Source organism: Xiphophorus maculatus, chromosome 13 (genome assembly GCF_002775205.1).
Source record: "Xiphophorus maculatus strain JP 163 A chromosome 13, X_maculatus-5.0-male, whole genome shotgun sequence".
In the NCBI taxonomy this organism is placed as follows: Eukaryota; Metazoa; Chordata; class Actinopteri; order Cyprinodontiformes; family Poeciliidae; genus Xiphophorus; species Xiphophorus maculatus.
In genome coordinates this window covers 23,770,920-23,796,973 of record NC_036455.1, presented here as the reverse complement: position 1 = coordinate 23,796,973, position 26,054 = coordinate 23,770,920, and the positions used below count along the sequence as shown (strand labels likewise).

Here is a 26,054-nt window from a genome sequence, read left to right as displayed (position 1 = left end):
GTCCTGATGTAGTTCTGTTGAACCTTTGGTCCTTTAATAGCTACGCAATTTAACATTAAGCCACAGCCATAAAACACTTGATGCCTCTTTTTAAATAAATTATGGAAATAAATTAACATGCCAATAATATTCTAATTTACAGAGATGCACCTGTATAATCTGGTGATACGATGAGTCGGCCCGGGCGCCTAGTTTGGTTCTAATACTATTCTGCTGTACTGAAATGTCTCGCTGTCTGTTGCCCACGAGCTAGCAAGATGCTAAACTCACCTAAAAAAGAAGTGAGAACAAAAATAAGTACTCAAAGATGTTTTTCAATAGTTTTTTTTTATTTCACAAACAGAATTGTTTTACAAAAATTAACATCAAAAATAAAATGGTACCGCGCTATTGCATGCCAGGGTGGCAATTTAAACTACATGCAAAAACAACAAGGATAAAAACATTATTTATACTGTACAAAAGAAAAAAATGATAATGGGGAAGTTATGAGGGCAAACCTTGAAAAGTTGTATTTTCTCCAGATGGAGTCATGTGTCTGTACATGAGACATCAAGCAGGGCACAAGACAAAAGAGGGAAAAGCTCCCAGTAGGAGTGGACTGGGTAAAAATGCATAAAAAGGCAGAGTGGAGGTTCTCTGCTCTACAGACCAGATGAGGAAAAAGTCTGGAAGAGCAACATTGAGTGTGGATGCTCAAAACACAAAACGCATACACTCACCTGGGCACACACACACCACTAGCCTACACAGTTTGAAGCCCTTACAAAAGAAAGCAGTGCTCCATCAATGTGGGAAATAAACCAACAGAGTAAATAATTAAACCTTATCTGAGGTATATGGCTTCAATTCATCCAACTACTTGAAAGAAAACACAGAGTGAAGGGATATGTCTAGCCAAAAATACATTACAAATACAGAGATTTTTTTTTCCCAGTTAACTTCCAGGTGAAAATGAAAAGGCAGCAAAACTTCCCTGTTTCTTCAACATTCAGATATGTTATGATGGAAAGAAACTGAGGCTGCTGCTTGGTTCCCCTGCACACAAACCGTCTGGGACCTTGCCAACATGCATGTATTTTTGTGTACACTACTTATACGTCACAGTCACTTTTCCCCCGTTTTACAATGACAGCATGGCTCTTGTAAACTCTAAGTGCATCAAATCAGCTTCTGGACTGAAGGTCCACTTTGGGCTTACACAAGTGACCAAATTTACATCACACAATTCTTGCAGTCCAGAAAATGCAGAAATCAGGCCTTCGGTTTTAAATAAATTTTTTTTTTTTTCCCAATGTGATGTCAGAGACAAAAGTACAAAAAGAGAACTGCTCAAAGTCTGAATAAAATGCCAATTCTGATAGGAGTCTAACAGCGTCCCTTTGGTTTTCAATCCAATGAACTAAATTTATTAGAAAACATGAGCTTTGTTGCAACTTCCCCGGTCCCTCATTTCAAATCTGCGGTTCTTCCAAATATCATATCAGAGCGTCTCTTGTTGAAGTTGATGACGTCTGTCGGCATCAGACAGGCTGGTGAGCTTGCTGTTACTTGTTGCAGAGAAAGGCTCCGGGTTGGACTCAGTCGGTGCTGACCTGCGTGACCTGCGTTTCTCCTGTCTGGCTGGTGGACTGGATGAACATGGGCTGGGTCAGTTCCTGTCCCGCCGGCATCGTCACCTGTTGTATCTGATACAGCTGCTGTGAAAGGGGGATGAGGCAGAGGTCAAAGGCTGCCCAGGAACAACAACACATCTTAGATGATTGTGCATCTTTTTGTCTGTTTCATCGCATCGTACCCATAAACCTGCTATTGGTCGAAATCTGCTACCAAAAAGAACTCCAACAACTTTGCGTAAAACTACTTTCTAATTTTGAAAAACTCTATACAAGTTAAAAATACTCACCTCTACAAATCATAAAAGGTAAAAGCTTGTTTCCCAATTTTACACCATCTGAACTTTAAAACCTCAGTTAAAATCTACACCCCTTATTCTGACATTTTGCTTTAGATCAAATTAAGAGTTTTTTTTTTTAAATCACAATTTGTGACCAGTAATAATCAAAGATCATTTTAAAGCTGTTTAACATCTAACCTAATCCAGTTACAGAACCTTGCATTTAGTAAATGAGTGTGTTTATCTCTTGGTAACTCAAAATCAAAATGATCAGTGAGTTAAACAAGAAGTATGAGTGGCAAAGCAAAATAAAGGTAATTGTCTCAGTATAAATCAATGTAAAAAAAGAGCTTAATTTATAGAGGAAGAACTTTCTGCTCCCATCTAGATGCTCCAACCTAAAATTGAATCAAATCCTCTACCAGTGCCTACTCTGTCCACAATATTCAACTTCCTTCTGGTTTTAGCCTCCACTCTAGGCTGAGAGGTGATAAAACATTGAAATCTTAGTGGATTTTATCAATTTATTACCTGTCCATCAGTGAACTGGTTGAATTGCTGTTGTCCTTGCTGCACCTCAGTCTGCGTGATCTGAAAATGTCACAGAATAATTAATAAATACGCAGTAAGCTTCACTTTAGTCACATCTTTGATGTGTACAGTTCCAGTAACGGGTTTACAACCCGTTTACAAACACATTATCAGTATAGAATGTTATTGATTTTGGGCTTTTATTGATGCAATTGAATCTTTAGTATGGACATACAATAAACAATAATGTAGCCATGTACAAGCTCTGTGCTTATTTCTTGCTAGATATCTATTTTTTCTTCTGATCAGAAAAAGTAGAGTTAAACTAACCAACTACATCTGGGTTTAGACTACAAATTCTCATGCATATTTTATTCACGAAAATATTTGAGACTTTGTGCATACATTTGACAATATTTGAATTTGAAGGCCAACTAAATTCAAACTTGTGCACCTATTTCATGAGTTAAACATTTATAAAAGTTATTTTTTCAACATTATACCACCTGTTAAAAAACAGAATGGTTGAAATGTATCAGTAAAGGCCCCAAATTAATAAGACATGCCATGTAACCATGAAGCTATTTTCACTGAACTCGTTACCTGCTGCGTGTTTGCCAGAGTTTGAATCTGCCCCTGCACCACCTGGGCTCCAGAGACGGGCTGTGCTAGACGGATGTACTGTAGTTGGCCTGTATTTAGCTGCACCTGCAGGGAACAGCCACAAGAGGGAGACAGACTTTGGCTCAGAACAGAGGTCATTCAGACAGGAAGGACACAGCCATTTTCCTGCTCTGGACAACGCAGAATGCTTCACTTCCAGCTGTGAGATTCAACCCAACTACACTTCATTATCTCGCTGTCCTTTTCGGGTTGGTGCAGCTTCTTACCGGGATTTGCTGGATCTCTCCTGTGTTGGTGATGATCTGCTGCATGACCTGCATGGTTTGGCCTTGAGCTTGAGCCGTCTGAGCTTGACCCTGGGCTGCGGCAGCTTGAACAATCTGCACCTGCTGGCCCTCGCCCACCTGCATGGCGACGGGCGCGCTCTTGTGGAGGGAAGAGGAGCAAACGGAAAGAGAAACAAAAACCAAACACGTCCATTACTGCTCGCAGCGAACCACAAAAAATTCTAAAATGCAATTTAAAAAAATGAAGAAAACTAAGCAAAGGAGGGAGGAAAATGAAGTGACATCTGAGGTTTTGAAGTGCTATCTTTCTGCGTCTGAGCTCATCCTGCGCTCAGCTCACACTTACAGGCCTCAGTCAGCCTAGGAGGACCGTTTGTGGGCGGTGGTTTTGAGAAGTGGTCTCCAGAAGTGTGATAATTGCACAAATGAAAGCATGTGTGTTTACCGTGATGGGTGTGCCTTGTGATTGCACCTGCACTTGCTGTAACTGCTGCATGGTGGCACCTTGCAACATCTGATGGCCGACAGAACAGAATGAGAAAATGAGAGAAAGACATACAGTGAGAGGGGCAGCGACTGCAGCAACTCAACTCACAAAATGCAAGCATGGGTGACGTGTATGCACAGAAAGCTTAAAGTTTTAGAATGGAAGTAAAAGCCCCAAGCAAAAAATAAACATTTAAAGCGTGTTTAGGTTATATTTCTGAAAACAAAAAAGCAAATGGTAAAACAAAAAAAAAAAAAAGAATACATAGTAAGCAAGAAAGCAGCTCAAAAGATTTGTAATTTGAAAAAAGGTCAGTGCAGTTTGAGCAATTTAGAAGTTTATTATTTTTATAAGCTTAGACTTTCTTCCTATACTAGGTCGAAAGTATTTCTTTTTTTTTTTTGCTAAAAAACACCAAGTATGCTGAAGGACAGCGGATATTTGGACAAATTCAACTCTGGTTGCTGCTTTAGGGCTGCCTGTAAGGTGATTGATCGAGAGAACAAACAATTCTGGCAAAAGGAGCTTCAGACGAGCTTCTGAAAGCAGTATGCCTCCAGTATACAATATATCAGTCAGACCTCCACCAGAGCGACAAAGTTGCTGTTTTATGCTTTTTGAGTTTTTTAAATTTACAAGATGGATTTGGAGATGTTTGCATCCTTTAGAAAGTCTCAGAATTAAAGGCAAGAGTCAACATTTTCTAGAGCATAAACAAAGTTATGCTAAACACAATATATGGTAATGTAAGATGATAGAGTTTCAAATATCAACAACGTAATTACTTTCTTTGTTTTAAAGTAGTAAAACATGTTACTGTGATTGCTCTCTCACACGGTGGCTAGAAAAACTATTTAAATACAGTTTTTCATTTTCTTACATCAATTTTCTTCAAAATATCTCAAGCGCCTAAAAATAGTAGGCCAAAGCTTTACGAAAACTGGACAACAAAATTCTGACTGGCACATCTCTAAAAAATATTTGCTTTCAAAAGGAATAACAGTCAAAAGAAATTGGGCACTAAAAAGTACTTTCATTGATGCTTCACAGATTACCTTCTTTTTAAAAGAAAGACCTTTGTGTTATCTTAGTTCACCTGTTAACGTAATTCCCACTAAACAGCCATCGACTGAGTTTACATCGAGTGAGATCAAAGTGTGACCAGGGGCTGCAGCAGGAGCAGGACTGTGAATCACACAAGGCCTAAACTTGTATGACAGCTCAGCTAAAGGCAGTCTGCTGAAGCAGCATGAAGCAGCAACGCAACATAAAATGCAGCGACCAAACTGGAGAGAAAGAGGTACTAGGCAGAAAAAGTGCCAGGAATGAATAATTAGACAGAGAAACAACCGGATGACTGATAAACTGTTCTGTCGGGTGACGAGGGCAATATGAACCAGAGGAGGAGTGTATATTTGCCAATAGCCTGTGAGAGACTGAGTGTGTATTGTTTTCAGTTTAGAGAAGAAACAGAGTTACAGTTTTTGAAGCCTCTGGGTTGATTTTCTACATTACCCAAGTATGAAGAACTTAACAACACGAGGCACATGGTTAAAATACAGAATAGGAAAACATCTGCCTGATGTGACCCAAGAACTGGTTTATTATTCACCAACTGTGCAGGTTTTTAGGTAGCATAAGGATGGAGTGTTTTCTGTGGAGGACTTTAGAGAAAGGTTGCGCATGTTTCTGCTGTTCTATTTTCTACTGGGAGAGAGGTCAGTGTCAAAATATCTACAGTAAAAAGCAGCTAAATGTTGAGACATTTACAGTGATTGTAAGACTATTCAAAGTGTTTCAACTTTCACACCTGCACCATTTTATCACCCCCCTTTTAGTCTGGTACCCTTAAATAAAATCCAGTGGAAACAAATATTAGTTGTGTTGGCACAAGTGTTTCCTTTAAGGAAAAGTGGCAGAAAGAGTTTCAGATAATGAGGAATTAAAAGATCAACATTTCCTATAGAATTAATAAAGTAATACTGAATTGAACTTAGTAAAGCTCAGTCTTGTTTTGAGTTTGCTGCAATTGATGGTGACCCTCAACACACCATTTCCTCTGTGAAACATGGTGGTGGCAGTATGATGCTTTAGTGATACTGGTGTTCAGCAGAGTTAGGGAAGGTGAACAGAGTTGATGGGACGATATATGACACTACATGGAGTTCAGTTCTGGAGGAAGATCTGTTAGAGGCAGGAAACGACTGCAGATTGGGGCAAAGGTTCGCCTTCTAGCAGAGCCATAAACATAGAGCCAGAGATACAATAAACTGGTTCAATCAAAGTGTGTTCTAGTGTTATAATGGCCCAGTCAAAGTCTAATCAAAATGAGAATATTTAGTTGGGCTTAAAAATTTGCATTCTCATACAATCTGACTGACCTTGAGAGGTTTAGCAATGAAAAGTGGGACAATAGTTCAATCTCTAGTTGTGCAAGGCCGGGAGAGATGCCTCATAAAACTTGTAGCCATAAAAGTGAATTAAAGGCTTTTCTAGAAAGTACTGACTCAAGAGGACTGAAGATGAACCGCACCACACTTCTCAGATTTTTATTTGCAAAAATAATTTCTCTGCCACTTCACCATCATGCTGTAGTTTAATACCAATAAATTACACTAAAGTCTTAACATGGCAGGAAAGACAGGAAAGTTTACTGTATGAACAGTACTGTAGAGAACTGTACATAGTTTCAGACACATAATCCACTGATATATTGCTGGATGATTTTCTTATACATGGATCAATGCGTGTGTGAAGAAAACTCTTCAGTCGTGGACTTGATTGTACCTGTCCTTGCTGCGGCTGGGTGATTATGATCTGTCCGGGCTGGATGGTGGTGGCGGTCTGCGCTCCAGCCTGCTGACCCTGCTGCGTGCCTTGCACCTGCACGGCTCCGGGCTGCTGGGCCAAGGTGAAGTAGTACTGCACCGGCTCTGCAGGCGCTACTGACTGACGCATCTCCTCCTGTAACACACACACACACACGTATTGAATCAGTCCACTACATCTCCATGAATTATTTTTGCAAGTGTAATGCTAGAGTGGAGCAGGGCTGATAAATAACTGATGGGATGTGGCTGGGGAAGAGTAACGTAATCTGCAGGCATCACACTGGGTGATAATACTTTGGTAGTTTGGAGACTTACTTGATGAATATAATTGATGAATATAATCCACTTTATTATATTACTTGTAGGATGATTAACATAACTACTGAATAATGTCAGGAACCATCCACCCTCTCTGCCCTCTTCCTGCAACATCACAGTTTGTTTGCATTCAGTTTATTCAGCAAATTAGCGTCTCGGCCGCATGGTGGTAAAATTATTCATTTTAATAATTAATAAAAACTGACCCGTGCCGCCCTGTTTCATAAGTGAGTAATGAGCAGGGCTTCATCAAGACGATGTTCCTCCACCCCCAGAAGTGTAAACACCCCTCTCCCAGCTCCATGACAACACAGCTGAGAGTGTAGGATGTTTACAAGCCTGGAGACAGTCCACTTGACAACAAATTTAAATATCTCACTTTCCCATCTGGCACACTAGAATGACATACAGACATCATTTGCCTGCTCCCGCATTACATATATATATATGTCTTTAGATCCTGTTACAGACACTGAAATGATCCTGGGAGCAAACAGGTTGTTTTGCAAATAGTCAACAGCACTATGAACCACTCAGGAGCATTCATTAGTTTTATTTCTGGAGTTAGCGCTGGCCGTTTGTGGCAGTAAGAAGCTGCAAACATCCGACTGAAAGCCCTCGCTGTCAAAAGTCCAGCTTCCAGTCAAGGATGTTTACAGCACCGCGGTGCCGACAGAGATGACCGCTCCAGTGACTGGCTCATCTAGATGTGAAAACCTGAATGTGTAAGCAGCAGGTAGAGCCAGTTTATGCTTGATTGCATAGGCAAACATATTTGACACAATTGAGATCTTGTTGTGTTGCCATCATAGCTTTAATCAGCTACATAAAAATAGCAGCAAGGAAATGACATGCACATCACATTTCCACGCTTTCCTGCAATCTCTTGCACTGCTATCTATACTGTTACTACTGTTCACTCTAATTATTACTGTGTTATGTGCTCAGTTTGGATGCACTAACAAAAGGTGGTTAAAATCTGAATTTCTCATTTTTAGGGCCTCACCGGCGCCTAGCTGGTGTAAAAATCAACACTGGATCTTTTCCTCTCCATTGGTGAACACACCAAGGTTAAGAGAAACCAGATGAAAACAACACTCTTCGGTGAGGAAGTTGCTTCACAGCTATGCTCTAAATTAATCATGCTTCTGAAATATTTATCTTTTAACTACAACATTTGCGTGTTTTTCTTTAGCAGTGTGAGATAAATCCCTCATTTATAGAGAAGTAAAAAATCCTTAAAAGCACACACTGTAGTGACTCCTAAATGTGTAATATTTTGTTAAAAACCTCTCAGTTTTCCCTGTGACTGATGACAGCAGCGTATGTGTTCCTACCTGTCGTTTAGGGGGCTTGAGGTCATCCCGGGGCACGATGTCAATCAGGAAGTCAAACTGGTCAAACTTTGTTATTGCCATAGCAATGTCGTTCCTCTGTAAAAAATAAGAGACACAGAAGGTCAAGTGTAATTATCCTAAATTTATATATGCATCTCATATATATATATATATATATAAGCATGCCTTATGGTCTGAGTGCATCACTCCCAAAATAACAATGCCGTTTCCAGCAGCAGTGGAACAGTCGTTTACTTTAATAACTGAGTTAGAAGAAGAGTGAAAATGAGTTTAAATACAAATAATTTTATTCATATATTAATCATTAACAAAACTTGAGAAAAAAAAAACTTGTTAAAGCTTCAATTAGTAAGTGTTGGTTGTAATTGTAGCATACGAGAACAGACTAGAAACAAGAACAAATGTATAACTACTGCTAGCCTAGATCAGTGAGATGAACGTTCAACTTTTAGTGAATAAAGGCCAGCCAGTCACTATAACAGTCCTGCCAGAAATGTGTCCGAGATAAGTGGGAAAGAACAGGAATGACATTTTCCTCCCGGGCACATGCTCAGCTTCTATACCCTTTCCTACATCCACAGCGGTGTTTTATCTCTGTGGAATTTTCCACAGGATATTGGCTGTCAGGACCCCCCCATTGTGGCCTTCCTTGTAATGCAGGCTATTTATAGTACCTTGATTAATATCTGGTAACATCAGGTCACATCTACACTTGCTCTATTGATGAGAGTTGTTATGATGACCCAGTTGGCGTGGCCTCTCCGCACACCAGGAATCTGCATATGTGTGAGTAAATGGAGGACATTGCTTTTTTTCCTCAGTTAAGTCAAAGTCCGATAACAGATTCATGAGTACGACCCAGCTAACGCCTCATATTCATTGTAAAATTGCATTGACATGCAAGTTTGTCGCAATAGGGCAATTAATCGCATGATAAATTAAAATGAGCCTGACAATTCTCATTCTGATGATTAATATTTTTTTGAAGGGCAACTTTGTTTACAGAGACTGAGTAATCCATTTTCTTCATGGGTTTGGTTGTTCTGTTTTATTTAGGATATTTAAAATATCTTCCAGTTCCAGTGTTAAATGTTCTTTACAAAATTAACGTTTAATAGTCTTTGAGAAGGCGAACTTGTATTATTATGCCATTATCGATATATTACTTCAAAATGGTCTCAAAAGAAGCAATATTATCGTTTATCACAATAATTATTGGGACAATTTATCGTCCAGTAAAAATGGCCATAACAGGCCTATTGACACAGTAGATTAGATTTTTTGTTGTTTGGGGGTTTAATTAAATGTAAACTATGCAGATTTTTAAAAACAAAGACGTTAACCCACTTGAAAAAGATCAAAAGGTTTTGATAACAACCACAACTTTAAACGTGTTTTATTGGGATTGATGTAATGGACGAGTGGAAGGGATATAATGCACGACAACCAGATGAGAAGATACAGGCTGATTTTACTCTAACTCCTTTTTTCTCTTGTATTCATTCATGTTCTAAAGTTTTCATAAAGCAGATCAGAAACAATGAGTTACCATCCCCACACTCTTTATCTCAATGGAGGATGAAAGAACTTAACAGAGACAGTCTTTAAGTGGAGATTGGTATGGAGTTCCATAAAGGCACTAAGTGAACAGAAAGCGACAACAGAAAATATCTTCAAACAATAATCATTTATTTAAAAAAAAAGGTAAAAACATAAATTAAGAAGTAGTCAAAGGGTTAAATTTGTTCCTGGGACTAAAACTTTCAAAGCTCTGGTTATCAAGAGGAAGAGGAAGTGAAAACAGGAAAGCAGATGTCACGCCACTCAATGAGCGTCTGACCTGTAGTGTACGCCTCTTGTTGTCCTCGGTGTGGATCCACGCTCTCAGGGTGAGCTCCGTGATAAAGATCTGAGCGGCTTTGGCAAACAGGACCGGAGCTTCGGCGCTGATCATCTGTAGAGAGGACAGTGTCACACCTGATTAAACATGCCTGTACACCCCAACGTGAATAACCCCCGAGTTAAGGAGGAAATACCAAATGCACAGAGATGGAACACTACTACAATATACTGAAAGAGAACATCTATGTACTCTCATTAAAGCTGAGAGATATTTCCTAACAGATTGCTTCTTATTAAAAGCATGCATTTCATTTGAGTAAGTCAGGGAAATCAAACTAATGGACATTCACATATAGTCTTAATGTAGATCATGTGCTATATTAATCACACGCGCTGCATAAATGCAATAAAAGCTGCTGTGTCAGAGCAGACAGAAGGGTCTCTCCCAGATATGTTAGTCATCTGCTGATCTCTTTACTGCTTTAAGCTCCTGCTTTACTAAGAGGATAGGACGCCACTCTTGACACGGCACATTGAAAGCACATGCATGTTTTCTAAGCTTTCTGCAGGAGACCAAACTTTTTGTTACGGGAGCAAAATAATCTCACTTTCATGAGTCATGACTGAATACAACTGAAGACGTCAGAAGATCTAATATGTCTGCCATAGCCAATAAAGTTAGAGATGACCTAAGCAGATCCAAGGAGTGAGGTAATGGTATCAAGATTAGAGGACTGTAGAAACTTTGTTAGCCACTTAATGAAGTTTGCCGTTTTGTATACTGCTTTGTTTCTAGACACTTTAATTCATCCATCCATCGTCTATATCCGCTTAATCCTTGCAGGGTCATGGGAGGCTGTGTCTACCTCCAGCTGTCAATGGATGAGTCGGCAGTAGGGCTGCACCGAATTAGGAAAATAAATACTAGCCATAGCATTGCTGAAAATTGCAATGAGAGTACTGAACATGATTACCCCCATTTCTGTCTCTTTACTTTCGTAACAAAGCGTCTTCACCATTCTCTGTGAGCTTCAGCATCCACCTCTGAAGTCTCCATGAGGTGTGATCGATTAAGGGCTGCTCAGGTTCATTTAGCTAGCTAAAAATATCACTTATATGAAGAGAGTTAATGCTTTACACTTGAAATATATTATCCTTTCAGATATTGGACTCATGCAGCCCTTTAAAATTGCAATATTGTGATTTTAAAAGGGCTGTAATTTGATTATACTGGGCAGTTTTTGTTTTTAGAGGAATGCATAGTGAAAGCACAAAAACACAGAAGGTCAGTTAAAAGCATTTTATATCTATTGGTCACAACTGGGGAAAAACAAAAACACACCCATGACTACTTATACAGGAGAATAGGTAGCAAAGGGTTTAATGATCAAGCTTTCTAGTGTCATTGTGGTTCGTCAGGTTTGTGGAAGTTTTATGGATTTGATTAACAGAGGTAGAAAATGTAATTCTCTACTACAAAGAACTCATTTTTATTTCTGGCAGATTGATTAAAATTAAATTTAATTATTAATCCCAAAGGGAAATTAAATGATGTTTTAGCTCATTCATTCAGATTCTTCAAAGAGTTATTGAAGACGATGATGGCTGTTGGCAGGAATGATCTCTTGTAGCGGTCTGTATTACAGCAAATCTGAAGAAGCCTCTGACTGAAGATACTCTGTTTTCTCAAGACAGTCTCATGTACAGGCTGGTCATGGTTATCCATAACTTTCTTGAATTTATGAGGATTCCTTCTTTGCATATTAAAATTAAGAAAGTTATGGACAACAATAACTGGTGCATAGTAGTATCTTGGTTATGGGAGATTACGATGTGACGAACCCATCAGATGGAAATCTACCAAGTCACTTTAGGGTTTCCATCTGTGGTAGCAACACAAGCAGAGAAACTGTCCTTTAATATTTGTTCTTCTGTGGTTAACATACACACCCATAGAGACCCCTGAGGGTTGTTTGGTCCAGTTCTTCTATTGTTTTGAATGGATTGGTTAACCCTAAAGATGATTTAGTGTCACATTTTGTCTCATTCAAAACAATTTGTTAAAACTGTAATCAATACAATAATCCAATATACTCTTGGAAGCTTTTTAAGCTTATGAAGAATCTGTCCTAATGGCAAAAGGTGTCGAAGCTGGACGGTTTGGCAGATCATATAAATAAAATACACAAGATATTTCACATTTAATGAATTGGTGGCTCGGATTAATTAATGTATTTTGTGTGTCTCACAACATGCTAAATTAAAAAAAATGCTCATTCTGTACATCTGAGATTTTATATTTTTATTCAACTATATGTCATTTTATTCTTTGTGTTCCTGCAAAGCTGTTTGTCGCCATCTGTGAAAAGTGTTACATAAATAAACTTTACTGAGATACTTAATGCTATGTTTTCAAAAGGATTATAATAGCATTTACACAACATATATTATAGTTTCACTAAATCCCTTCAAAGTCCAGTAACTGTAACAAACTCCTGCAAATTATAGTTATTTCCTCCAAACAGCTCATCCCTTAGCTTCTCCTGTTACCTTGACATCCTCATCCAGCTTCATGATTTTCTTGATTCGAGCCAGGGGAAGCTCCTGCACACGAAAATCCTTCTGGAAAAAATCCCCAATAGTTATTTGGTTACTACACATTTCAGAAACAGTTGACCACATAAGATGTGTTAGTCTGTAAGCAGCTTCAACGTACTATGGTCAGGTTCCTGATCTCCTCCATGACTCGAGGCCAAAAGGACTGCAGGGTCTGCTGGGCATCGCAGGGTCCAGCTCCAAACGCATCTACCGACATCTTCTAATTGGCTGCGTAGAGGGAAAATGAGACTGATATGAGCAAATCACCATTGAGGAAAAGAAATGCTAACAATATGAGAAAAACAAATGGTGACGACAAAGGACACAAGACATGTCAGTCCAAACCAGTCTTGAGCTGCCGAGAGCTCTCAGACTTTGTCAACACATCATATCTTATCACAACCTGTAATTACAACATATTGAAATCAAAAGAGAGCCGTAACAGGCTTCTATTCTTGTGGTTTTAAGATGGTGACATGATAAATGATAAAGAAAAAAAAAAAACAACAATACACAAGCAGAGCAGCTGCGCGCTCCCGGACTGTCAATGGCTCTTTCGACTTCGCCACTCAACTGAGGCTCCTCAACAAACACGAACATTTCATGTGCAATTAAATGCAGCTTATGACCTCAGCAGCAGGGATGACGCTAAACCTCTGATGTAAGAGCGTTTGGGGGATAGAAAAACCTCTTTGTGACAAAAAGGAGCAATTTAAACAAATCCAGAGAGGAAAAATTCATGATTCAGCCTCTTGCATACAGAAAGTCTTGAAAAGGGGTTGGCCAGTTTGAAAGAGGATCCAGCAGGTTACTATGGCATGCCAGGAATCTGGTTTGGGAATACTGGCGTGCCTGTCTGAGCTTGTAGAGCTTAGAGTGCGTTGATCAGAGACACTCTCCCTTTTCTCTTTAACTTTATGAAAAGACTCGGCTCAGGGGGAGAAATCATGGAAATGAAGAGACGATTATGGAGGTATTAAGACGTGTTTTAGAGTCTATAAGGGAGAAAAGGCGCCTTGTCAAAAGTTCAGTATTAATCCAGCATTAAAGACAAAGTGCCAGCAGTTTTAACTAAGGGAGGTGAGAGACATACAGGGCCACAGATGAAATGCTGCGCAAGCAAGAATTGTGGGTCAAATGAGACAGAAAGCGGGACAAATTGAGAGAGACAGAGGGACATGACGCAACAAAGGAAAGCCTGCGCTAGACGTGGGGGATATAACGATATTAGATCATGAAGGATTACAACATATCAGCAATCTACCAAAGCAGATAGATCGTGATATTTACTACGAGGCATTTTATTAGCATTACCATTTTAAAATTTTATTAATTTTGGGTTATTTGACAAATAGATGCATGCAGATGGTGTTAAGGTAAAACAGACATATTTAAAATATCAACAAGTCTTAAACACAGGAGCATTTTGGCGTTTGAAGACATTTTTTATTCTCACTTCTTGCAAAAAGAAACAAGAGCGCTGTCTGCCTCCAACTGCTTCAGAGGCTAGCTTAGAGTTTTTGGAAGCATCAGTAACTTAAAATGTAATATGTTGAATTAAAGACATAAATTACTGAAAATACATCAACTCAATAGCTGTACTAGGTAAATTAATAGTTAATTATAACTGTCAACTTAAGCTGATGTTTTTCAGAAGAAGTCTTGTACTTTCGCACCCTGGTTAAGCAACATCAACACCCTCATGCAGCAAGACTGATAGCGGGTTTTACCCCCAAAGCTCCCATTTTCAAGTAAAAACCTGTCAAATGTAAACGTTCTCATGAACAAGTAGAGGATTATGCAACAAGTATTTGACTTAGGATACAGAACACCAGTTTCAGAAGAAAACAATTTATTCTATGGGCAAAAAATATGGAGAAAGAAATTAATGAATAAACTTACAAATCTGAAATCTGAAGAAATGTTATACAAACTCTTCAAATTTGGATGTATTTGAGAGGCTAAAATTCAGGCAAAATGCGATGATTAGATTGAGAAGACTTTTTAAGTCATTGCAAAAATCTTGTTTTGCTAAGTTAACATTTAGCTGAATGTCTGCGCTCTTCAGACTGGTCTGCTCTGACTAATTAGTCAAAACAGACCGGTCTGCTTTGACTAATTAGTTGCCAAACTATAAAAAAAATTGTTACTTAAGGAAATTAGTATGTTTGCTACTAATACAGCAGATTACAACTTACTTCAGCCCTTCACAATACACTGCACCTCAACATATTCAAAATTAACTTGCAATAATATCCTCTTTGCTAGTAAAAGCACAACAGTCTCAATGTACTTACTAAATTTGGCTTAACATAGGCTCGCTACATTTTTATTGCAGGTCAACAAACATGAGACTCTATTCCTGGTCCAGCAAACAGGATACGATACAAAATCCACCCTTTCACTCAGTGACCCGGGTTCTGCATCAGCTTCTTTCTTCATGCTTACCTAAGAGCAGCTGTAAATATTTTACACTAATATGTCACTGATTGAAAACGTGGGCCCTTCAGCTGGTTGATTTCTGACAGGAGAGATGAGTCTCTCTGGCAGTCGTACAGGTTACTGAATAATACAGAAGAAGCACTGCTGCATCCTGCTCTGTCATTCAGTTTTTCAACAGACAGTAGCCTAAATCAATACGACATAACGGCGGGTGAGGAGGGGGAGGGTTTATATAAATCAATCGGGCCGCTTGAAGCTATGCAAGCCAGGCTAGTGATTGACCTTGGCAGTGTCTCCCCTTCCCTCGCTGACGCTCTAGTGTCCAGTTGCATTTCAAGGTTGATTGAAGACCCGCAGTCTCCAGAACAATCCCAGCATTCCACGGGACAAGGATGACTAATGGGAATTGTAGTTTTATTTTGCGATCATGCTCACAACAGGTGAATGGACTGACCTCCAAAGGTTCTTCTCGCCGTCTGTAGCAGCACTCGATATGGTGATAATGGTAAACAACACATTCTTGTGTTTCCACACATGTACAGTCTGTCAGCTTGTGTGGCTTAATTCCAGCTGGTAGCCTGATAAGGAACAATAATTAGACTATTTGTTTAACGATAAAGATGACCGTCAGGCTGTCAACCATGATAACACCGCGCCACTAAACGCACGTCTTCCCATTTCTCTTTTCTGTTCTCTTTAATCTGCAGATCCTCTAAAGTTCTCTTTTAAAAACTTCAAGAGTAAAACATGAACTAAAAAGCACCCAGAAGCGACCTCCCCCGACCTTTTTCTAACTGTATAACCTTCAATGTAAATAAACAACCACACACTAACCACAGCTACAGGAGGGCGAAGTCAAGTCAACATGCGAGAAGAGAGGAGAAAGCAAGTGTGACGAGAGGCAGGCTAAAACGTGAGAGAAAGAGGAGCGGAGCAAAGTATCAACATGCCCTTTTAGCATTTAGCTTTTCTAGTTAGTGGATTCCTTCCGCAATAAACGATTATTAACATAATTTTCTTATGTTTTGCATCAATGGAAATTTTACGTGGGAGCCAGTGCGTCATACATCAGTAGATACAAATAGGTCGGAGGTTGATGCAAACAGTTACAGGAAAAGAAAAATATTTTCTTTCCAGCAATTAGCACTTTACATTTAAGGTTTTTTTTTTTTTTTCAAAGTACAGGTGAATCAATTAAAATTTTCCTTGCACATATAGATCTCCGGTTTCTCGAATGTCTGAGTCTGTGGTTCCATTTCTTAAGAACTCTAAACACATTCAAGTGAAAATGCATATATGGGTTTTGTGGCTCAGTGGTGGTGCAGGCGCACCATATATGGAGGCGATAGTTCTTGACACATCTGTCACGGGTTCAATTCCTGCCTCCTGTGTGTTTTTCCCATGAGCATTTTCAAAATGCTGAGGATGATGACGTACAAGAACAAAACGTACTGATGATTCTAACGTTAAAAAAAACATTAGACTTATCAGTTAATCGTAGCTGATATCATCGTTGCAATACTTAACCATAGGATGCAATTACAAGTTTACAAGAGCTTTTTAATGAATCAGGAGAAAAACTACTTTAATTTGAGCATCTGATCTGCCAATCACATAGTACAGTCTATAAAGAAATCTTTTGTCGACTGATTGATGACTCTAGTATTACTTGGATGGAAGCTTGTATTATAGAAATGACAAAGCTTATTAATCATAGTCGCTTATATTGCTAATGAAAATCACCCTTAGAGAAATCTTTCAGCACATTTAACTTATTTTAAACTTCTCCCTCCAGGTGCGCCGTCATTATTCCACTGTACAGGGACAGAACAGACACACTAATCTGCACTGCTTTGTTCTAGGCTGCTACCTTATGCTACATTAGGACAGAAAATGCTGAACTCTTCCCTGCAATGCTGTTGTCCTTCTTCAGGTCACAGGGAGAGAAAAATGACTGTTTGGTTTCCTGAAAAGCAAAGCCCCGGGTCTGAGTTTTTCAGTGCAAAACGTTTGTCCCGTTACAAACTTTGTTCGACGCAGCAACTTGATCTTCCTCCCTTGTGTCTTCCAGATCTCTACTCCCATTTCTTCTCTGGCACGCCTCGACCCGCAGCTAAGTGTTCCTCGCTTCCTCCGTCTTATTTTCGTTCACCTGATCGCCCTCCTCCATCCTCTCAGAGAAAGTCAATGCTGCTCTGCTTGCAGCAGCTGAATCAGCGCTAACGTTGGTCTTCCAGCCCCAGTACCTGCATCCCTCCTCTTTCCACCTCAACCTCAGCTCTCTTTTTTACTCTCGCTTTCTGGAACTTCCCTTTAAGTGGCCGCTCATGGGAAAGTTGTCGACTCACTTCAAACCTGACATGTCAATGTTTTAAATGAAACTTTAAGCCCAGTCTAATAAACCTCATAAATATCTTAAATATCTGATCATTTTAACACCATAAAGCCCCAGACACTGACAAGCAGAGGCCTTTCTTTTTAAAAGTATAATATGTCGCACCGACTTTCCATTTTCTTTGTTACAACTTGTCCATTCTAATTTTGATTGATTCAGATCATTTGTTTTCCAAAGACTAAACTCCACACAAATTTAAAAAAAAAATGTCTGTGTTCTATGACAGGTTATAAAATAAAGCAATTACAAAACAATTCACATTTTTGCAGCAAAACATATCTAAACTACTACTAAACTCCGACTTGTTAGAAATTATCAAGTTCAAAATAGTTTGGATGATGCATTCATAGACCAAATTCTTTTGGTACTTTATAGTTTTTGACCAGTCTGGCTGGTCAAGGAAAAACCCAGTTCGCCAACTGATTGGTGCATCTCTAATAAGTTTAGATTCTCTCAAAGTAAAACTTACTGAAGCTCTGGACGGTTTTTCTTCTTGGAAAGTAAGGTGATCAAACACAAGTAATCAAAGAGTAAATATAAAGCCGCCACAATAACAGAGCGCTGCCCATTTTACTGTAAATGATTAAATCACTTGAAAGACATTTTCTCTCTAATGTGACACCGCCTCCTGTGGGATTACAGCTCCGCTGGCACGTCTTGAGCAAGAGGTTAAATCCTAACAAACTGATGAAGACGAAGCAGGTTTACAAAAAAATGAAGCTTTAACTAGCCAACTTGCTGAACAGAAAAAAATACAACTGTGTTTTATCTCACAGTTTAGCTGAGAAACAACCTACCGTTTTATAAGACAGCTTTACTCTGATGAATGAAGCACAGTGTAAATATCGAGTGTCAAGCTGACATTTATTTTGAAGCATAGCCCTGAATAAAGGAGGGTTGAGCATGCAAACTATGAACTATCAAAGCACTTCCACTTATGCACCCTCTACCCCCCAACCACCACCACAAACAGCACACAAAAGAAAACTGGCATGGGTACAACCTGCAGGGTAAATAATCTACCTGGTCAGAAAAAACAAAACAAGAAGTTTTCAGCCAGGAATTACATATTAACGACTCATATACTGGTGCAAATGTTTGTTGATTACAAAAAAAAAATAAAAAAAAAGAGTTAGGGTATTAATGATGAACACATACAGTGTCCATCCACCTGATCCATTCGACCTCTTCTGATCAAACTAGCTGACCGAACGGCCCTGCAAACTTTGCCCTTGGTTCTGCTTCATGCGAACTCCAGGAAGTGCTAGTCAGTGATCTCCCAAGGTCATTCACCAGAGGAGCGAGAGAAACCAGAGAGGGAGGAGGGAGAAAAGGGAGATGAAATGGAGAAGAGGGGGGTGGGGGTGGAAAAAAGGACAGGTTTTTCCAACTTTCGCTGCAGTAGCTTAGTGACCCCAGCAGTTCAGGCTTTCCACTTTCTAAGAAGCTTAATGAAAACATAGCATACCCCACGCATTAGCTGCGTTTGGCATTTCTCTGTGAATTTCACTTCTTCTTCTCATCTGTCTCCACATGTCTACCGCTCGCTTGCAGACAGAGATACCGCAGGAGTCCGTCTCACATTCCAGTGACCTTCATCCAACCGCTAGGCCTGGTCTCTGGCATCGAAGAAGGCAGGGCTTAACGTACCTGCATGCAACAAACCCACACACCGTCTTTAGTGATGGTGTACACATGGACAGGGCAAGGGCAAAAGAGTGCCGTAAGGTTGCAGCGGCCGTGGCCATCTTAACGTTTCATTAACAAGGTTTGTTTGGGTTTTCTGCACTCTGTAGGCCTGTAGTTTAGTGTAGGGCTACAAACAATATTCAAATCTTATTCAGACAGCAGCCAACCCTGGGATTTGGCAAAAAGGGCTCCAACTTAAGAGTTATTTTTAGACTGCCTCTCTTTTTAGACTGCCACCCCCTCCCCACCCCACACACACCCCGACAGGACTCTGTTTTGTCAAAGGCACCAATGGGGAACTTTGAATCCGAGAGCACGAGAGGAGGCAAGAAAGAGTCAGAGGCGAGTGAGAGAAGACGCATCCTCCGAAGACTCCATCAGAAAGGATCAGATCAAACTATTAGCCTGCTTCGCCCCTGAAGCTGACAAGCTGACAGACACACAGTCTGTCCCATCTGTGTGTCTGGCACTGTCGGGGAGGGGGGCCCGGGGGTCCTGAGGTCACTGCGACCAGCTGCACCTCCACCCCTGGGGACCTCTCGCAATGTGACAACACTGAGAGGTGTCCAGTTAAAGTAGAGTTTTGCCAATCAATTGGCAACAGATCAGAATCGGAGGATTTTCTGAAAAATGGGAATTTCTCCCGAATATTAAACAAGAGCAACAGCATGATCCACTGCACTTTTTTGGAGTTTAATAAAAACAAAATCTGATACAAGATAAGAGATGAGGAAAATATGATACATAAATTGGAAATAATCATAAAAATCTCCAATTTTAAGTTGGATTCAACTAACTTAAAGCAAACCTCCTCTCCTTGGAGATGCTTTCCTTGCAGCAGCACAGTCTGGCAATAACAAGTTAACCAGAAGGTCAGAGTGAGAAAGCAAAGCAGCACTTTAGGAGGCACCCTCAATATCAGCGCCAATAAGACAGAGAAGTCCATCTGAACACTAAGTCCGATTTTGGCAGCAGCAACTCTTCAGTTCAGTCAATATCAGGACACAGAGTGCATGTTTGTGTACACAGCGGCCCAAAGTCAAAGCTAGTGACGCGCAAAGATGACATTTCACTTATTAAAATGATTTAAATGACTCCAGCCTGACATAATTTAGTAAAACCATCAGTGGTGCAGCAAAGTGACAGGTGAAGGGCATGGATGAGAACCATAATACTAATCTAGGAAATCAGGAGAAGGAGGGAGGAGGAGGGGAGGGGGGCTGAGGACAGCTGTAAAGGACAGACTCACTCTCTTCCCTACAGAGTGATGGAGACAGACTGAAGTCACTTAAGATAAGGAATTTACTGAGAAACTTAAAGCAACTTCAGCTGACGGATCTCTCTCTGTGAGCATGTTAGCCTGTAAGACTAGGACTTACCCCCGTGCCCTTCATGGTGAACAGCCTGGCCTGTTGGAGTGCAGCAGAAGAGATGGAAACAGATAGCCCAGCTCAAGTCTCCTTGAGGGGAGCAGCACCGAGCGCCGAGGCTGACAGAAAAACTCTCTCATGCTCCTCCACTTCCTGCAGCTCCCTGATCGTATCAGCAGACAAAAGGCACTCTGGCTCCACGGGACAGCTTTGAAAAGCTCTAAACCCGGACACAGAGTAAGGAGCAAGGACCCCCTCTGTATCTCCTCCCCCTCCCCCTTTTCTTTTACACATTGCTCTGTCTCCTTCAGCGGTCCCCAAGGTCCTTCTAAAAATCTCTAATTCTCTTCTTACCAAGTCTCCTCAACTTGCTGACCATCTCCCCCCTCCACCCCCCTCCCTCTGTCTTTGTTCTTTTTAACCTTTCTCCCTCAGTTTGGTCAGTGACCCATGAGTGTGTCTTTGAGCTGACCCCACCGGCTCGGTTCAGAAAAAGGACGAAAAGAAAACAGAAAAGCGGCGCGGCGGCACGCAAACAGTAGATCGGCACTTCTGACACACAGGCAAAAATCTCCAGCCTCCTTCCCCTTTAACATTCAAGCGTAATCAATCTAGCATGCTACATGACACCCAAGCCCCGCCCCCAACGCTGCTCCCACCTCACTCTGGTGAAACCGGCCAATGGGAGGGCCGGGTGCTCACACGCCATTGGTCGGTGCACGCAGCCATCAGCTGTGACACGTCCCCCCCCCGCTCCACTGCTTTTCTCTGCCCAACCCCCTTTCACTGACAGCCAACTTCCTGCTCTAAGTTACCTTGAGCTGCAGGATAGGGGTCAGGGAAAAGAAAAGAAGAAGAGAGTGCAGCTGAGCGACGGTGGAAAACAGCAAATAAAGTTGCGGCAAACTCCGTGGGGAGTGTGTGAGGGTGTGTGTCGTGGCCGCTTGCCTTGGCATCGTCTTTTCCCTGGCGGTCTCCGTCCCTCCAGCTGCTGGTCGGATGAGAAAGGCTTCACGGGCTGCTCTCTGACAACTGCTTTCTGCTTATTTACAATGTCAAACTAAATGTCTCCGTCGGCCCCGCCTCCGGTCCGACGTTACAGGTCGGCACGTCGGTGATGCAGGCGGCCGAGCTCGCCCCTCATTGGCCGAGAGAAATGCCAGAACTGATGCCGCATGTTGCATCCACATGATTTAAAGTACAAAAGCATACTAAAACCAGCCTCCCCGTCTCATGCGTGTACACAGGCTCACATGCACATCCACACAAATGCACATTTTGTCCTTGCCTCCTCATTTATCCTTGCTCAGAGGCGCAGGTACATACTGCAATCGTTTACCCTAAAACCAGCCTGTTTGTCGTAATGACATGCACTGATGATAATATATAAAAGAATATTTGTCTACAGGGATGAAGACTCATACAGTAATTTTATCAACGGAAAATATTTTCTCTAAAACCGATCATTTAAGGAGCTTTGCACAAAAAAGTCCTGGAGATAAATCAGCTGACTGGACAGCAGTTGTGGGAGATGGAGGGGATAAGACAGAATATGATTCCCATTTTATTTGTGGTTAAACAAGACTCAAAAGATACGGGTGAAACCCTGTAAACAAAGACATTATTGTTTTGACCCCAAAGACCTTTGCCCAAGGCAACTTCCACAATTAAAACGTCATCAGAAAAGCCACATCAGCAATGTCACACACAATGCCCTTTTTGCTAAACAATCACTGCTTTGATGTGCAAACTTTCTATGGAGAGGACTTAAGTTTGATGTGCCAAAGCAGGGTATTCCTGCTCATGTGCACAACTAGTAATGAATTTTGAAACCACCAATAAGATAAGTCATATGTAAACTTAATAAGAGAGAGAGAGAGAGAGACATGTCAGACAGTAAAGTTTTGCAAAGCAGCTACATGTGACTGCAAATCTAGACAGAAATGTGAAGCACAGAAAGGTGAGGATAGAGAAAAAAGAAAGCTAACCTGTCCCATCAATGAACAGCCTGGGGGGGAGGGGAACCGGAAGGATGGAGAAGGACAGAGAGGAGAGCTGTTATGGGATGGGAGGGGTAGAACAAGTGAAGGGAGGGAGAGGGAACAAAATAGAAACTCAAGAGACACAAAGCCAAATGTTCCCTTTTCTATTTTTGCAGGGAACATGGGGACTGGAACAGGTACTGCAGGCATCAGGTTAATGATTGCATCGGAGCTGCATAAAGATCAATCTCTCCCAACCGTGGACGACATGCTACAGCGCTTTTCAACTGACCCGAGCGCTGGGCTACCCAAAAGGCCTCAGTAATGACACCTAACAAGGTCACCATACCAACGAAACCTTCCCATGACCCATTCTGCCCGTAGCATAGCCGTGTTTGTTTGTACTGACTCTGTTTAGAGATAAACAGAGTCAGTAAAGACGTTAGACGTTAGGTTTCATAAACACGCAGAACCCTCAGGGTGCCGAGGCAAGCCATGCGTTCACCACAAACGTACAAACACAGAACCACCTGCAGAATTAAATGGTTAGCAGGCTGATTTGCTCAAAGGTTATTCACATCAAGAGATTGTGAGTGTTTGGATTAAATATGCAGTGGCTTGCACACGTAATCATTTTGTCACACTACAACCACAATCTTCAACATTTGTTTTCATGATTTTATGTGACAGATCAACGCAAAGTAGCACATAAATGTTATGTGAAAGTAAAATGAGTCATGGTATTCAAAACCTTTTTGCAAATGATAAGTGTTACATTTGGAATGCATTTGTATGTGACTTTTATTGTAGAACCCTTAAACAAAATTAAGTGCCACAAATTGTTTTCAGAAGTCTCCTAATGAGAAAATATACTCTCACAATGTGCAGTTTAAACTTAGTACAAGCTCAAATGCTTTTTATGGCGAAACTAATTAGAGGAAAATATTTAAATGTGATAAAATTGCTGAAAAATAGGATAACAATGTCTTCAGATGACTTTATTTGCTATTAAACACTGTCCCTACTACTCTATGATCACTACCATCTCCTCTACTAAAGGAATACTCCCAGCGTGAGCAATATGGGAGGTTAGTGCATCCAAATATTTGGGGATAACACAACAGCAACTATTTATCATACAGTCCACAAATCTGGCTTTTATGGACGAGTGGCAAGAAGAAAGCCATTTTTGAAAGAAAAGCATAAAAAATTAGGTTTGAACTTTGACACAGCTAGCATCTGCTAGAAGGCGCTCTGGTCAAATCAGACCAGAATTTTACTAATGCCCTGAATACTCCATCCCTATTGTGAGACACAGTGGTGGCTGCACAATGCTGTGGGGAAAGTGGGGATGTTTCTCCTCGAGATGGACAGAGAAGGTAATCAGAGATGTTGTGAGGACGCATGAAAGTAAATACAAAGAAAACCTGAAAGAAAACACGCTAGAGGCTGCAGACAGGTATGTTGACACACCCCGCAAGACTTGCAGCTGTAATGGCAACAAAAGGTACTTTTACAAAGCATTGATTCAGAGGTGGTGGGGGGATGAATATGCATGGGTGCCATCGTTCACAATAGTTATTTGAAGAAGAAAAGGAATGGAAATGCATTTTATTTTCCTTCCATTTTTACATTCTAAGCTTAACTATGTAGGAATCTGTCTTTCTCTAAAGTGTAGTACATAAAATCCCAAGTAAATACGCTGACATTTGTTGAGAAAAAGGGTATGAACTCCTCCACAAGCACAATAGAAATAGGAAACCAGCTCCTAGGTAAGATAAGTTGTGGGAAAGTCTGCAGGACTGAAGGTTTTCTGAACAATGTCAGTGGAAACTATAGAAACTCAAGTTCTTTAGATCTACAGGGAACATTCACAGGAATCCATGAAACAGGTGCCACTTTCATAAAATTCACAAAATTCAGCATAAAACTGCTATGTAAGAGTAGTAAAAAAGTAAACAAATTTCTTCAGTGAAAAATAACCAGAAAATATCACACACAACACATTTTTTTGACAATCTGATTTCAGTTTTTTGTACTGAACTTTGTTATATCCTGAAGGTTGAATATGTTAGCTGTTGGGTTTTAGAAATATTTACTGTATAAAGGCATTGTTCATGTAATACTGTATCCTAGTTTATGAGACAAGAGATTGCATTGTTCCTCCAACTGCAACAATGTATTATGAGGTAAAAGCAGAAACAAGGTTGTTGACTTGGCACATTAATATGAAACGTGCATTTTTTTTATCAATTAAGAAATCCGTTTTAAAAATAAATGCTACCTAAAAGAAGAAAACAAGGCCTATTGTATAAGCATATTGAAGTTCTCGCTTTAATTTGATACATTATCTGAATGCTGTGTACATTTTTAGCATCAATGACACTGTAAACAATGCTAAATCAGCATACAGGAGCAGCGAGCACGGTAGCAAACGCTAGCAGTTTGATTCCACAAATATCAAATCGAAGTGCGGTGTTTAACTTAGTCAACTTAAACGCTAAACACCAACCAACACAGGGTACATTTTCCGGTAGTGGTTAACCTCGGGTGGTCAGTTTCGGTGCTATTGTACAATATATTACTGAAGTTTACGTTAGTTTGCTGGAGATGTTCACTGGTTGGTTGTGCAGCACAAATATCTATTCGCCGACTGTGCGATTATAGTCACTAATTACGAACGAGTCCTGCCACCATATGAAAGTTTGCAAAGCTTGGAAGAAACAGCCTAACCAATAAAGACAACGTTTGGATCTGTCCTTCAGACCAATCAAACCTCGGACTAGATTCCACCAATCAAGGTTTTTAAGGCTAAGTTCGTTCTGCAACTGACGCCATTCGAGCTCTCCTTGAGCTGGCCACTGCGTTCATTAATCCCTGTTGCGAGAACCAAAATGGCGCACACGGAACATCAGTTTCGTGACCGCCCGTGATCCTTTGAGCGGGCCACCAATAAGCGCCTCAGAGAGCGGGGAGGGAAATGGCGCCTGTGTTCATCTTCCAAAACAATCGTCTATTGGTCAAGAACAGCAAATGAAATTAAGCCAAGTAATTGCCCCCACTTTCGTACATCACAGACAGCTTTCGTGATATCACTACACACGTAAATTTATTTCAGGTTCTTACTCACTTTCTTTTACGGGTTCGTTCGAAGTGAAGTCCGGCTCAGCGTATTATTTATTTTATTTAGCTAGCAAAGGGAAACAAGATGGCTGCTGACTCTAACCGGAAAGACATTTACGCGATGACGTAGGAGCTACGTACAAAAAGACCGGCGGAGTTCAATACGGGTTGTTCGCATCATTCACATCATTTATGCCTACAAAAATTAAAACTATCTTTTGAATACTTATTTCTTCAAGGTGGTTTTATAAGAAAAAGAATATTCATCGAGATATAAAAT

General features: G+C 40.5%; 1 protein-coding gene across 8 annotated transcripts; it reads right to left on the bottom strand.

Moving 5' to 3' along the window:
• Nucleotides 1-394: 394 nt before the first annotated feature.
• Nucleotides 395-25,871, bottom strand: nfyc (nuclear transcription factor Y subunit gamma). 8 transcript variants are annotated; one of them, XM_005797334.3, is made up of 11 exons: nt 25,782-25,871; nt 12,892-13,001; nt 12,726-12,797; nt 10,174-10,287; nt 8,313-8,408; nt 6,614-6,790; nt 3,785-3,853; nt 3,319-3,477; nt 3,032-3,136; nt 2,429-2,488; nt 395-1,700 (listed from the first exon to the last, which is right to left on the bottom strand). In XM_005797334.3, exons 2-11 carry the CDS (start codon nt 12,988-12,990, stop codon nt 1,581-1,583), a joined length of 1,071 nt encoding a protein of 356 aa, XP_005797391.1. In that variant the 5' UTR covers nt 12,991-13,001; nt 25,782-25,871; the 3' UTR covers nt 395-1,580. The 8 variants fall into 8 exon arrangements, with proteins under 8 accessions (XP_005797391.1, XP_023200654.1, XP_023200653.1 ...); XM_023344886.1 differs by having other exon boundaries at nt 395-1,697; XM_023344885.1 differs by having other exon boundaries at nt 12,726-12,794.
• Nucleotides 25,872-26,054: the final 183 nt, after the last annotated feature.

Excerpts from the sequence above, each read along its gene's own strand:
- nfyc (XM_005797334.3), bottom strand. The coding sequence starts at position 12,990 with ATGTCGGTAGATGCGTTTGGAGCTGGACCCTGCGATGCCCAGCAGACC. Across the intron at positions 12,798-12,891 it reads AGATCAGGAACCTGACCATA|AAGGATTTTCGTGTGCAGGA; the intron begins GTACGTTGAAGC and ends GATTTTTTCCAG. Across the intron at positions 6,791-8,312 it reads TCAAGCCCCCTAAACGACAG|GAGGAGATGCGTCAGTCAGT; the intron begins GTAGGAACACAT and ends TGTGTGTTACAG.